General features: G+C 51.1%; 1 protein-coding gene across 1 annotated transcript in view; it reads right to left on the reverse strand.

The window, feature by feature from the left end:
* The window catches only part of adamts6 (ADAM metallopeptidase with thrombospondin type 1 motif, 6), a gene marked incomplete at both ends in the record, with an annotated part of 48,020 nt that overhangs the window by 22,657 nt on the left and 12,551 nt on the right, over positions 1-12,812 (reverse strand). Inside the window, 4 exon segments of the mRNA XM_084449226.1 lie at positions 2,884-3,029; positions 5,732-5,839; positions 8,771-8,912; positions 12,584-12,730. Of these exon segments, the coding sequence (XP_084305352.1) occupies positions 2,884-3,029; positions 5,732-5,839; positions 8,771-8,912; positions 12,584-12,730 (543 nt within the window).

Consider the following 12,812-nt stretch of genomic DNA (forward strand, 5'->3'; position numbering starts at 1 on the left):
CCTGGGAGCGTCTGCATTAGGCACTGTGTCCGCTGTTATGATTTCCACAAAATATCAAATTAATCTACTGGCATGCAAAAGAGCTGTCATCAAAACTCCAACTCAGACTCATGAAAACGTTGCGTAACGTTGCGTTGAGGCAACTGAACAGACGTCTTGGAATTCGAGGGGGTGATTCATGCCTCCGTCTCGGGGAAGTCTGGCTGCGAGCCACGTCTTTAATGCCTAACTATTGTCTCCAGAGCTTCGCTGTGCAAGACCGTATAGGAGGAGAAGAAGTAATGTCAACAAATCATGCGCTGAGCCAGGGTAATTCACTTAAGACGCGGGAGATGTACCCTAACCTCTGGCATCACCAGACACCTGGATATTATGGTCTGGAAGCCCTTGTGATCTACATACGTGTCACCATGACGCATGGGAGTGCAGAACTCGGACGTACTTGTAGGAGACGATGGTTATCCATGAAAGCCCTGGCCTATTACGCCATGCCCTCTTCGCTGCGACGGCGCTCGTTTAATCAGCTGCTGTCAACGGCCAAAAGTAGAGATAGAGAGGGCGTTTGGTCGCCTGAAAATGCTTTTCAGATGTTTGGATAGTTGGAGGAAGCGCGACGATACGGTCCTCAGGAAAGCGCGGGGTCTGTTGGCCGACCTGTCCAGTCTGCTAAAAGCTGCCTCATATCAACTGCCACGGTTTGAATTTTGTATTAGCCTACAAACTAATAGATCACATTCAGATCCTTATTGTCACATGCAAACGTAAATAAACCAATAGCCAAGGACATGAAACGACATGCATTCAATTCAGATCGTACCTCATTGACATAGAACACATATTGTACACCACATCTTTCTGTAGGCCTACAAATTAATTTTACTACTGTAAGTAGCCTACCGACAGCCACCACTATCTCCTCCCAAGCAACTCTAATGTTTCATGTAATCGTTTGGCTCTGTAATTGGTGCTCTTGGAGCCTAATTCACGCGTGAGAATGTCGATGTCCTCTCCTGCGTAGCAGACCGCGTTTCCAACCCCTCTCCCTGGTCATTCGTCCATTCTCACCGACGGTAGCCCGTTCTTTAATGTGGCACAGCCGACCGGCTTGGGGAAACGCTCATTCAGTTATCCACCCGTTCACCGGACACACCTCCACTGACTTCTGGATACTTTGCACGAGCAAATGACCAAAATGTAATAATTATGCGTATTGCATTTGCCTATTGCCAGTAGCGTTTGACATTTGCCTTAGTCCGATTGCGTCGTCGCAGTCGGAGCCAGTATGTGTGGTCTGTGTGTGTGTGTGTGTGCGTTTGTGCTCGTTTGAGGCACTTTTCCAGTGAGTCATTCACGAAATCCAAGCTGCTCTTAGAGCTCTTAAGGGTAACATGACATTTGGAGTTGGGACAAAGTGTATATCAGTCTCCAACAGCTAACCCCCCCCCTCTCTGGCTCCTACTGGTCATCTACTAGTGCTACCCTGCAAGCTGTCTCTGATTATCACTATAATACACCATTGTAATCACATTAGCACACCTTCCTCCTGCTGTCTGTCTCACCTACTGTACCTGCTTGCTTTCCTATCTCCCTCTGTCTCTCTTCTTCTCATCCTCTTTTTCCTACCCTCCCTCCCTCTCTCTCTCTCCCTCCCTCCCTCCCTCCCTCCCTCCCTCCCTCTCTCTCTCTCTCCCTCTCTCCCTCCCTCCCTCCCTCCCTCCCTCCCTCCCTCCCTCCCTCCCTCCCTCCCTCTCTCCCTCCCTCTCTCTCTCTCTCCCTCCCTCCCTCCCTCCTCCCTCTCCAGGCTGGTTATATTTGGAGCAGGCTGTCCAGCCAGTCTAATGAATGTTTTCCAGCCCGTTTGGCTGCAGTGCCTCTCTCTGTGTTTCCTCTGTTGCTCTTTCCCTCCTCCGGTGCCCGGGGGGGGGGGGGGGGGGGGGGCACTATCACCTTACGCAGGTGTTCCACATTACGCTGCTGCGGACCCCCCCCCCCCCCCTCCTCTCCTCTCCCTCTCTCACCCCCCACCCCGTCTCTCTCACTACCCCCCCCCAACTCCCTCTCTCACCCCCCCTCCCTCTCTCACCCCCCTCCCTCTCTCACTCCCCCTCCCCTTCCTGTCTCACTCCCCCAGCCCAACTCCCTCTCTCACCCCCCCTCCCTCTCTCACTCCCCCTCCCCTCCCCGTCTCAAGCCCCCTCCCAACTCCCTCTCTCACCCCCCCTCCCTCTCTCACTCCCCCTCCCCTCCCCGTCTCAAGCCCCCTCCCAACTCCCTCTCTCACTCCCCCTCCCAAATCCCTCTCTCACTCCCCTCCCTCCCCCCCCCCCTCCCCCTGTCCTGTCCCCCGTCTGAGGAGAAGAGGGTGAGGACAGATGCTTCCGCAAGCGCCACCACTGAAACCCTAGCTCACAGTGAGAGGGTGTGTGGAAACATATATATATATATATGTGTGTGTGTGTGTGTGTGTTTGTGTGTGTGTTTGTGGGCTGGTGTGTGTGTTTGTGGGCTGGTGTTTGTGTGTGTGTGTGGGCTGGTGTGTGTGTGCGTGCGTGCGTGTGTGTATGTGTGTGTGTGAGAGAAGGGCTTAAAGTAGTTGCAGTACCTTTGTGTTGAAATCAAATCTGTCGGAATCCTAATCTGAGAAACAGGATCCCATCTCACACAGTGATAACAGCTACACACACACACACGCACACACACACACACACTCACACACACGCACGCACACACACACACACACACACACTCACACACACACACACGCACACACACACACACACACACACACACACACACACACACACACACACACACACACACACACCCGTAGGTAAGACCTTGATGTGTGTGTGTTCAGTGCAGTGGCTTACTTTGCCTACTTACGCTGGGCTGTCACAATGCCTCATGGACGAGGACACACCTCCGCCGCAGGTCCGGCTGCACTCGCCCCACGTGGACCAGGGGCCCCATCCTCCGTCCACGCTCTGCGGCCAGCTGCCGAACACCACGCACTCCCCCTGGTAGCACCACTACGGAGGGGGGGGAGGGACACACTACGTTACACCAGCAGACAGCAAACAGAAACTCCCGAGCCATATCTTGAAGCATGGAGAGAAAATGTAGAGTATAAAAATGTTGACTTTTTCGTGTTTTTCGCCCTTGGGTTAGTGTGTGTAGTGGGGAATCTTTAGGCATTGAGTTTAGAGCATCTTTGCTTGAGGGTGTTGGAGATTAGAAAGGGTGGAAGTTCATGGTCCTGACAACTGTGTCAGTAGGTTAAGATCCCTTAAGACTGGGACAGACAAGTAGCCAGCCAGGAAGGGCATTGGACTCCTTCTCTCTCTCTCTCTCTCTCTCTCTCACACACACACACACACACACACACACACACACACGGAAGAGAGGAGGTACTGTACTGAGACACTGTATAAACAAGATTAACACGGAAGGGAGGGACAGAGGGTGTGTGAGGAAGGGATGACGAAAGAGAGAGGATGTGTGTGTGTGTGTTTGGGGAGGGGGGGGGCCAGTGATGGAGGTATAGAGAGAAAAGAAGAAAGAGGGGGAACAGAGAGGAAAGCAGAGGTGGATGGAACTTCTTTCCTCCTTGAAGGTCCAAAAATAACCTGGAAGGGGATGTCTTATCTGCCCCTGACCCCTGTGTATGTGTGTGTGTGGGTGGGGGGGCTGTGACTGTATGTGTGTGTGTGTGTTTGTGTGTGTGTGCGTGTGTGTGTAAGGAGGGGTGAGTGGGGGGGGTATCTGGTAGCTGGCCTAATGGACAGTGTGGTTCATCTGGCATGAAAGCAAACCACACACACAGACACACACACACAGTTACACACACACACACACACACACCCCAAGACCGTCCTCCATGTAAATACAGAGTAACAGCGAGTGTTGGCGTGGTGTCTGGACCAGATGAGGAAGTGACACTTTTATAACAGAGAGGTTCCAGAGGGAGGCGGCGGTCAGATCGGTCTGCGCTGAGCACACATTGACCCGGACCTCCGAGCCCCGCCCCTCCCTCTCACAGCCCCTCCCCTCCCTCTCACGGCCCCTCCCCTCCCTCTCATGGCCCCTCCTCTCCTGGGAAACACATGATAGTGCCGCTACCGGACTCTACGACGGCTAGCGAGGCCCGAGCCAATCCAGCGTGGCGATAGATCGAGGCTCCTCTTCAATCAGCCCTTATACAGACTGGGGAGTTATTCTCTTCTCAGACGGAAGTGATTGAGGTTGATAAGTGGCAAAGCTGGGATTTGTAGTCCTGCTGTTAGGGCTGATGTGCAGTCCAGAGTAGCGATGTAATGTGTGTATGAAAATTTCATATCACGATTATAGCGACCAAAAGTTTCACGGTTATCAGTATTATCACGGTATTGTTAAAATGCGCCGGTCAAAAATGTTCAAAAACTACTGATACACACGCTGAAATCATTTTTCATCAAGTTTTATACTGAAAACCACAAATAAAATTAGCAGCACTATGCACTTTTTGTTTGTATAAACATTAAAATAATGTGTCTTGGAGACTGTTGCTAACTTTGGTTGATGCTGGACAGTATTTACAGTGAGTTTTCCAAAGCGTGGCAATCAAACACGGTTTTTAAGGATAACTTTATCCCGATAAATGTAATCAGATTCGATCGCGGTTCATCATTATAGCGGTTATCGTTACATTCCTAGTCCAGAGTTGGAGCTGCAGCGCTACCCCACGCGACCGACTTCAACCCCTCCCTCCCTCTGCGCCCCCCTCCCTCCCTCTCTCTCTCTCTTACCCAATCTTTCTCCTCTACACGCCTTCCCTCCACCCCCCCCCTCTCTCCCCCTCCACCCCCCCCCCCCCCTCCCGTTGGCAGGGCCTCTCTCCATTACACGCTGGGTGAGAAATGGCTGACATTCATATTCCTTTGAAGCTGCCCCCGGCAGGGGTAGACAGGGGTACGCCACTGGCTGTCCTAAAGCTGCTCCAAAGCCCTTGGGGCTCAACCTGGGGCCCCCTGTGTTGTCCGGGCCCCCGGCGCCGGGCCCCGGCCCTGAAAGGCTCCGCTCAGCCAACGGTAACGTCGGCCGACAGCTCGTCACACCCCCCCATTCTTCCCTTTTAGCCCTCGGACCGTCCGGTGACAATGGCCGCCATAATCCACGCCAAAACTTTTCTCTCCCCCCCTAACCTGGCCTGGGCCTGACGGTGAACTGATGACACAAAAGCCAGAGCCCAGTGTGTGTGTGTGTGTGTGTGTGTGTGCGCACTGCATGAGGGGATGAGGCTCCTTCTTCAAGCACACCTCTCACACCTACAGTATCTCATGCCTGGTATCATAGCATTCAACACAGTAGTAGAGTACATACATTATACTGTATATGCTATATATTATATACAGTTATATATACACTGTATATATACCTGTACACTGCACTGTATATAATATACATACCCATATACTGTACTGTATATAATACACACACTGCTTATTTGATTTGTCTTCATGTATGTTTTCTTTTTTCTATATTTCTTTCTGTTATTGATATGATAGGATAATGTATAATTCTTGTATATGTTGAAAATAAATAAAATTTTGTTTAAATAATACACACACACACACACACACACACACACACGCACACGCACACACACAAATACAGTATATACAAGTAAATATGCAGTGTCTATGGGAGAACAGCAGTGTGGTCAGTAGAAGATGGAGAATAGGAAGTGACTTACTCCCTTCTCTATGCTGCCGGTCTGACAGAGCGTTCCCTCGGCGGCCGGGATACTGTTGGTGACACAGCGGTTGCTTTTGCTAAGGCACCAGAGCTCTCGACACACTTCCTAGGAAAGAATGCAAAAGCAAGTTGGTCAGAAGCAAGCGACTCTTCATTATTATTATTATCAGGGTCGGGTGAGAGCAGAAGGAGGACAAGAAAGCCATTGGGGATGATGATTGAGAGGCCGGCTGGAGAGCCCATGTGTTTCGTATCACGGGGCATCTTGAGTAATACGCGAGAGGTCAGCCAACGTCGCTAACGTCGTGCGGTGAGGAACGGCCGCTCAGCTGGGCCGGCGGCATGACTAACGTTCGCTCACGTGAACTCCCGGAGTCGTGACGTCCGTTCGCGGAATCACTTTCAGACGCTGATGGGAAATCATTCCCATTCATAACAGTGAGCAACAGCCCCCCCCCCCCCAAAACCCCCCCCCCCCACACCACCACCAAAAAAAAAACATGGTTTGTAGACATAACAAAACGTTTTATCTCGCCGGAGTGTTTGAGTAACTGTCACTATATATTCTCCTCCTCGCTCCTTACTCTGGACAGAGGGGGAACCCATATGAACTCACCGCTGAGATCGGGGGGTGTGGGGAGGCGCTGTGTCCCCCCCCCTGAGTAAATAAAACCGTAAAAGTGAATGCCTGTTACAAGGACAGCTCGGCACAACCTTGCATTAGATTTCCCATTAAACCCGACAGGGTCCCCTCCGCGCCTCCACTTCAAAGGCTTTTACAGGACAACTGTGTACGGGAGAGGAGCAGGCCCATGAAAGAGAGTTACGACGCCGGGCCCGGGGTTCTGACCCGCGGGGGTCAGCGAATCGGCCCCCGGGCCCCGCCAGCCTATCCAGATTCAATAAAGCAGCAAACCGCCACTTCTCTGGTTGCGACGGCTCCTCCTGACCCAGCTGCTTTCAATAAGGCCTCCCGCCGGCCCATTCACGGCCCGGGCCCGGCTAAAAGGTCAGCAGGTCCGACCTAGACCCGCCTGGACGCGGGCCTGACGGATTTACGCTAAGAAAGAGCAAGCCGACTATACAAAGGCCAGAGGTGGCGGACTAGGGCCTCCGTAATATAGCCATCAAAGGGCTGTTTGTTTTTCATGTCCTCACCTCCCCGCGTCGCTCTCCGGGACCCAAGCCTTTTCTGAGAGGTGTGTGGTGGGGGGTGCAGGTGGGGGGGCTGTTTGGCTTGGTGGTGTGTTAGTCCAGATCTGTTAATGTGATACTTGGTTGCACATGGGGGGGGTACATGCTCGTACTATATTACCAGTATATATCACCCCGACACCGCGGCTGACCTCAGCTCAGACACCTCGGACGCACGCTGCGATGGTACATTATGTTATCGCATATTCCAGACGGCTGAAATGAACGGTCAGTCCTCCAGACTCAAGGACTAGACCCTGTGGACATTTGAAGTTAGACAATTTCAATACTTGGCTCAAATCAACTATAGATTAAAAACCTTTTAACAAAACACCTCAGTACGTTTTACCACAAACTAGCAGACCTAAACCACTGCTTGGCTGCATCATTTAGTCGTCTTTAACAGCCTAGTAGACTAGAGGCTACTTTAGACAGATTACCTCAGAGCATGGCAAGTGCCAGACACAAACCATGGCAGTAGGCACGGGTCAGTGGTTGTGACCAGTGACCGAGAGGTCGCTGGTTCCAGACCAGGCCAGGCAGGCACACAATATTTCATGTCGTAAGTCGCTTTGAGTAAAAGCATTAGTTAAATGCCGCCACAAAAAAGGCACCACAAACCAAAAGGGCTTGTAGCAGAGAGAGCTGTTAAAGAGATACCGTTACTGCACATCTCTTATACTTCAGTTCTTACTTATATTCTTTAGAGGCACTGAATCAATCAATCAAATCCTTTATTCAACCAGATAGGCATCATTGAGATTAAAAATCTCTTTTACAAGAGCGATCTGGCCAAGAAGGCAGACGCTGTGTGTCCTAACAGCATCCCAACCCTCACAAAACAGGCAACCAACACAACTAACACGTCTTCATCACGAACAGGAATTTCCACGCACAGACTTTCAAAAACTCAGCTTCAGAAACGTTAGAGACTAATAAGAGGTCCGTTATTAGATGTTTTTTATCTCTGAGCCCGGCGGCTGGATGAAGCAGACCTGATCCTCAGACTCAGGTCTCTGGTGTTGGGGCCCTAAGAGCCGAGAAGGCGGCAGAAAGCCCCCCCGCCCCCACACCCCTTTCATAAACGCTGTCTTTCATGCATGATCTTAAAACACAATTATGAGCTTAGGAGCCAAAAATGACAGGGCTTGATCTGGGGTGGGGGGGGGGGGGGGGGGGGGGGGGAGGCCCCCTGTTATAATCTGCTGTCAGATATTTCTTTCAGTGAAACGAAATAACTCTTGTGATCTTGAGTAATCGCCAGTCGTTTTTAGGACACGTGCCCAAGTCACTGATGTAATGCAAAGCGGTATCCCGTTTTTGCTTCATTAATTTTCCCCGACGTTTTCTGTTCGTTTTCTTTTCTCTCTCTGAGCTCATGTTTGTTTGCCGGGGGGGTTTGGTACTCTTCAGAGGGAGTGGAATCATTGTCGTTTAATAAAAATGTACATGGGGAACGTTTGGGGAGGGCTGGAGCTGAGACGTCATTCCCTCATTCCCCCCCCCCCTCCGACGCAGTTGAGAGATCGTAAAGAGAGGCGCTGGAGGTCATCTGGGAATGTGTTTCAGACCTGCAGTGCGTCCCGGGTGATAACAGAACCATTATCTCCTCCTGTTGATAACTCCTGACCAGCAGCCTTTGATGATAGCGAGGAAACGACTGAACTGACCCCGCCTGACCTCTCTCACCAGCCTCTCCTCCCATCACCCGATCTCTACCGCCACCCCCCCGCGCCGACGACGCTCCGAACCTCCGCCGCGCGTCGCTCAACCGCCGAGGCGTGTGTGTGTGTGTGTGGGAGAGAGTGTGTGTGTGGGAGCTGGAGGGATGCAGGTTTCTTACCCCGTATTTGCACTGTCGAGAAGAGGCGCCGTACTGGAAACGACACTGCTCGTCCGCTTCGTACACCTGGCCCGGGGCCGCTGTTGGGTACAGGAAGTCTCGTTTCAGAGGTTCATTGTCCAGACACGTCCCCCGACCTGAGCTGTCAGAAAGACAAACCTACAATAGGATTGTTTCTTACAGAGAGCAACCCCTCCCTCCACCCACTGTGGGAGCAGTCTGGTACGTCAGCACGGGTACAGCCCAGCACATTAGCTCTATGTACCTCTATGTAGCTCTATGTAGCTCTATGTACCTCTATGTAGCTCTATGTACCTCTATGTAGCTCTATGTAGCTCTATGTAGCTCTATGTAGCTCTATGTACCTCTATGTACCTCTATGTAGCTCTATGTACCTCTATGTACGTGGCTATATGTACTACAGCTCTTTCAAAAGCCAGCACTATCCTGTGGTTATCGGGACTAAAGATGGCCGCCTTACACCCCTTCACCATTACGCTAAACCAGTTCAGAACTAACACGGAATACGAATGCTATTTTCTGAGAAAATTACGTAGCGAGTCACGGGAGATGGAAAGACCCTGAGTGACCCTGAACGCTACGGACGGAGAGAAGAAGGGAAGAGCGTGGAAGAGACGGAATGAATTGCGGAGGAAAGAGAGGAGAGGGAGAGATCAAGTGAAGCCAGACTGGAGCTCTCTCCTCTTACACGGCGCTAGGCTTCACTCAGCGTTAGAGCTCCTATGGAATCCACAGAGCAGCCAATAAAATGACACAGCCAGGGAGAATTCTGGAGTGGGCTATATGTCATGTGTCCCACACTGGGGTTCTGTTTAGTCGGTTTGGTCCGATAGAAATATGTGCACGCACAAGGAACTCCCCTGAAAGAAAATAAAAAACAACAACAAAAAAACAACAATTTTGTATTCTCGTAAGCAACTTTCTACACTTCCGAAAAATAAAAAATTCTTAATGCGGGCCAAGGAGCACACAGAGCAGCTTTTGTTGGTGTGTCTGTTTATTCTGGGGTTGGGAAGCTGAGCTTGTTTTAACTGTCCGTGTTGCTGTGTGTGTGGGTGCGCGCGTGTGTGTGTGTGTGTGGGTGTGTGGATGCTTTTCTGACGCAGACGCTGTGCTCAGAAACGGTCGGGGAGGGAGACACGTCTATTACACCGTCTCTCTCCCCCGCTGCTGGACACATGACCGGCTACCATCACTGCTATTCTAACACCAACACACTCAAGATGTTCACAGTTCTGTAAAGTATTGCGTCTTACCATAAAATAAGACTTACAGTACGAGTGGTTCTTTCTAAAGCAGGGTGAGTCTGAGGACAGTTTTTATCGTGACTGTGATTATTTACTGTCGCCCTGCGTTCTGTCCAGTGGTGGCAGCAGTGACATGCCGGGGGAACTTCTCATGCCTCGAAAGGAAAAGTGGGCTTGGTGACAACATCAACTCAGAGCTACACTTTATGATTTCACAGACATTGGCCAGAGTTCAGACCAAAAACGAGTGAGAGAGCATGAGGGAGAGAGAGAGAGAGAGAGAGAGAGAGACAGATAGAGAGAGAGACAGAGAGACAGAGAGAGACAGAGAGAGAGACAGAGAGAGACAGAGAGAGACAAAGAGAGAGAGACAGACAGAGAGTGAGACAGACAGAGAGACAGAGAGAGAGAGAGAGAGAGAGACAGAAAGAGAGAGACAGAGAGAGACACAGAGAGAGAGAGACAGAGAGAGACACAGAGAGAGAGAGACAGAGAGAGACATATATATATAGAGAGAGAGAGACAGAGAGAGAGAAAGAGAGACAGAGAGAGACAGACTGAGACACAGAGAGAGAGAGACAGAGAGAGAGACAGAGAGAGACACAGAGAGAGAGAGACAGACAGAGAGAGAGAGACAGAGAGAGAGAGACAGCGAGAGAGAGAGACAGACAGAGAGAGAGAGACAGACAGAGAGAGAGACAGAGAGAGACAGAGGGAGAGAGAGACAGACAGAGAGAGACAGAGGGAGAGAGAGACAGACAGAGAGAAAGCACAGAGAGTGATCATCCCAGCGTTCCCCAGGTGAGCAGAGGGATGACGGAAGTTCCCTACAGCCCTGTCTCCCTCATCCCTTCCTCTTCATCAGACCGGAGCCCTTGGCGCGTCACCGCCCCGACTCCACGCCACGAGTGAACCGAGGGCCGCGCGTCAGCACACGCCACCCCCGCCACGCCTCTCTGCGGCCCCCCTACCGGGTACAGCAACGCTGCTGAGACGACACTTCGGCGCAAACTAAGAAAAAAGCGCCACCCTCTCCGAGCTCCACCCGGGCGAGCTGCCCCTGGTCTGCAGACCGGCGGGTGAAGGATTAGCTCCGCCCAGGCGAGCTGCCCCTGGTCTGCAGCCCGGCGGGTGAAGGATTAGCTCCGCCGCTCTCCGCTGCCCCTGGCCCCCTACCAGAGTATCGGAAGTCACATCTAATTGGAAACTAAACCAAATACACGCGAAAGGGAAGAACAGTGGAGCGAGGGCCTGGAGGGCTGACTGACCAACGGCAGATTCAGTTTCTCCTCCTCACCTCCTCTCTCTCCCCCCCTCCCTCCCTCTGGAGTGCTTTTTTGGGAGGGTGGAATAATCCTATTGCTTGGCCAGGAGAAGGCCGTCTCTCCAGGGAGGGAAAGACTAGCTGGGCCCCCCCCCCCCCCCCGGTCTCCCCGCGCAACAAGGCAGACCACACTGTTTATTGGTTTGGAGAGAGACAAAATACGTCTCGATGTTTAAATATAGCAAACGTTATTGGACGTAGTCGAAAAGGCTTCCTGCTTTCTGGGATGGGCCACGGTCATTACAATGAGCGGAAATCTGCTCTAATGAGAGGGAACATCACAGCCTGGACGCAACCCTCTATCATCCACACTACGCGCCGACACACAACTAGAACCGACGACCGGACAGAATGGCTGCATCCAATCAAAACACACGTGTTTAAACCTACACTTAAATAGTATTCCGATTCAACTAGTATACCTAAGATTAGGGCAGAAAGCTAACCTTATAACGATGGGATGCATTACATTACAATATGTATTGTATGCACTGTATAAGGAGCGCAAACTTTAAAAATCTAACTTTATCTTGACATTTATTGACGTACTGGCGAGCATGCCAAGTTGGGAGAGTAAACTATGACTGAACTATGTGTGCATTCATAAACCATTCTTCAAACCCCAAACAGGCCACATATTGCACCAGCAAAGCAGTGAATCTAGGCCAACACCACAGCCAAAGTTGTTTACTTGGCAAGAGGAAGCGTGTGACATATCCAAAAATCTGATCGAGGGAGAGAAAGGGAGGATAAATAGAGTTTATAGACAGAACTTCTTTGTAAGGAAAACATAAAAGTAAAAACGGCCAAAGAGCTGAACTGAAAAGACAAACACCAGAGAAACACAATGACTCAGTAAGAGGGTACAACATCCGTTCACCAGCCATGTAACTGAAAAGAAAAGAAAAAATGAGTAAATAAAACAACAAAAAAAAGAGTTCTTTGCTGTCGTGGTCTAATGGGGTCGCAGGCCAACCACCCGTGAGTAGGGTGGAAGATTCGTTGAGGCGCTGAGAGGAACCTCTTTGTGTTGAAGAGGGCGGCTGGCACATTGTACTGTCATCTCGGCTGCCAGGGCTGTTTAGCAGCGCTGCTTAAAGGTCTTTCACCACAGAACACACTCTGACAACCAGAACCACGATTTTCCTCTCTCTTATGGGTAACTCACCCAACACACACACACACACACACCGACTTAGGAGAAAGCCCTCTTCCACTTACTCGAGGAAGCTGGTGATGTAGTCTTTGCTGCAGGCTGACCAGGAGAAAGGGTTGGTGTTGGCTGTGATGTGAGCCGCCATCAGCTTGGCCGCCTCGTGGCCTTTGGTGCCGCAGGAGTTGCCGATCCCGTCATGGTTCATCCCGAAACTGGAGGACACGAGACAGATGGGGTTAGATCCAACAACCTACTGGATGTGTCAATCAATCACTCAAAACACAAACAGAAGGA

This window comes from Borostomias antarcticus, assembly GCF_949987555.1.
Source record: "Borostomias antarcticus genome assembly, chromosome: 2".
NCBI lineage: Eukaryota > Metazoa > Chordata > Actinopteri > Stomiiformes > Stomiidae > Borostomias > Borostomias antarcticus.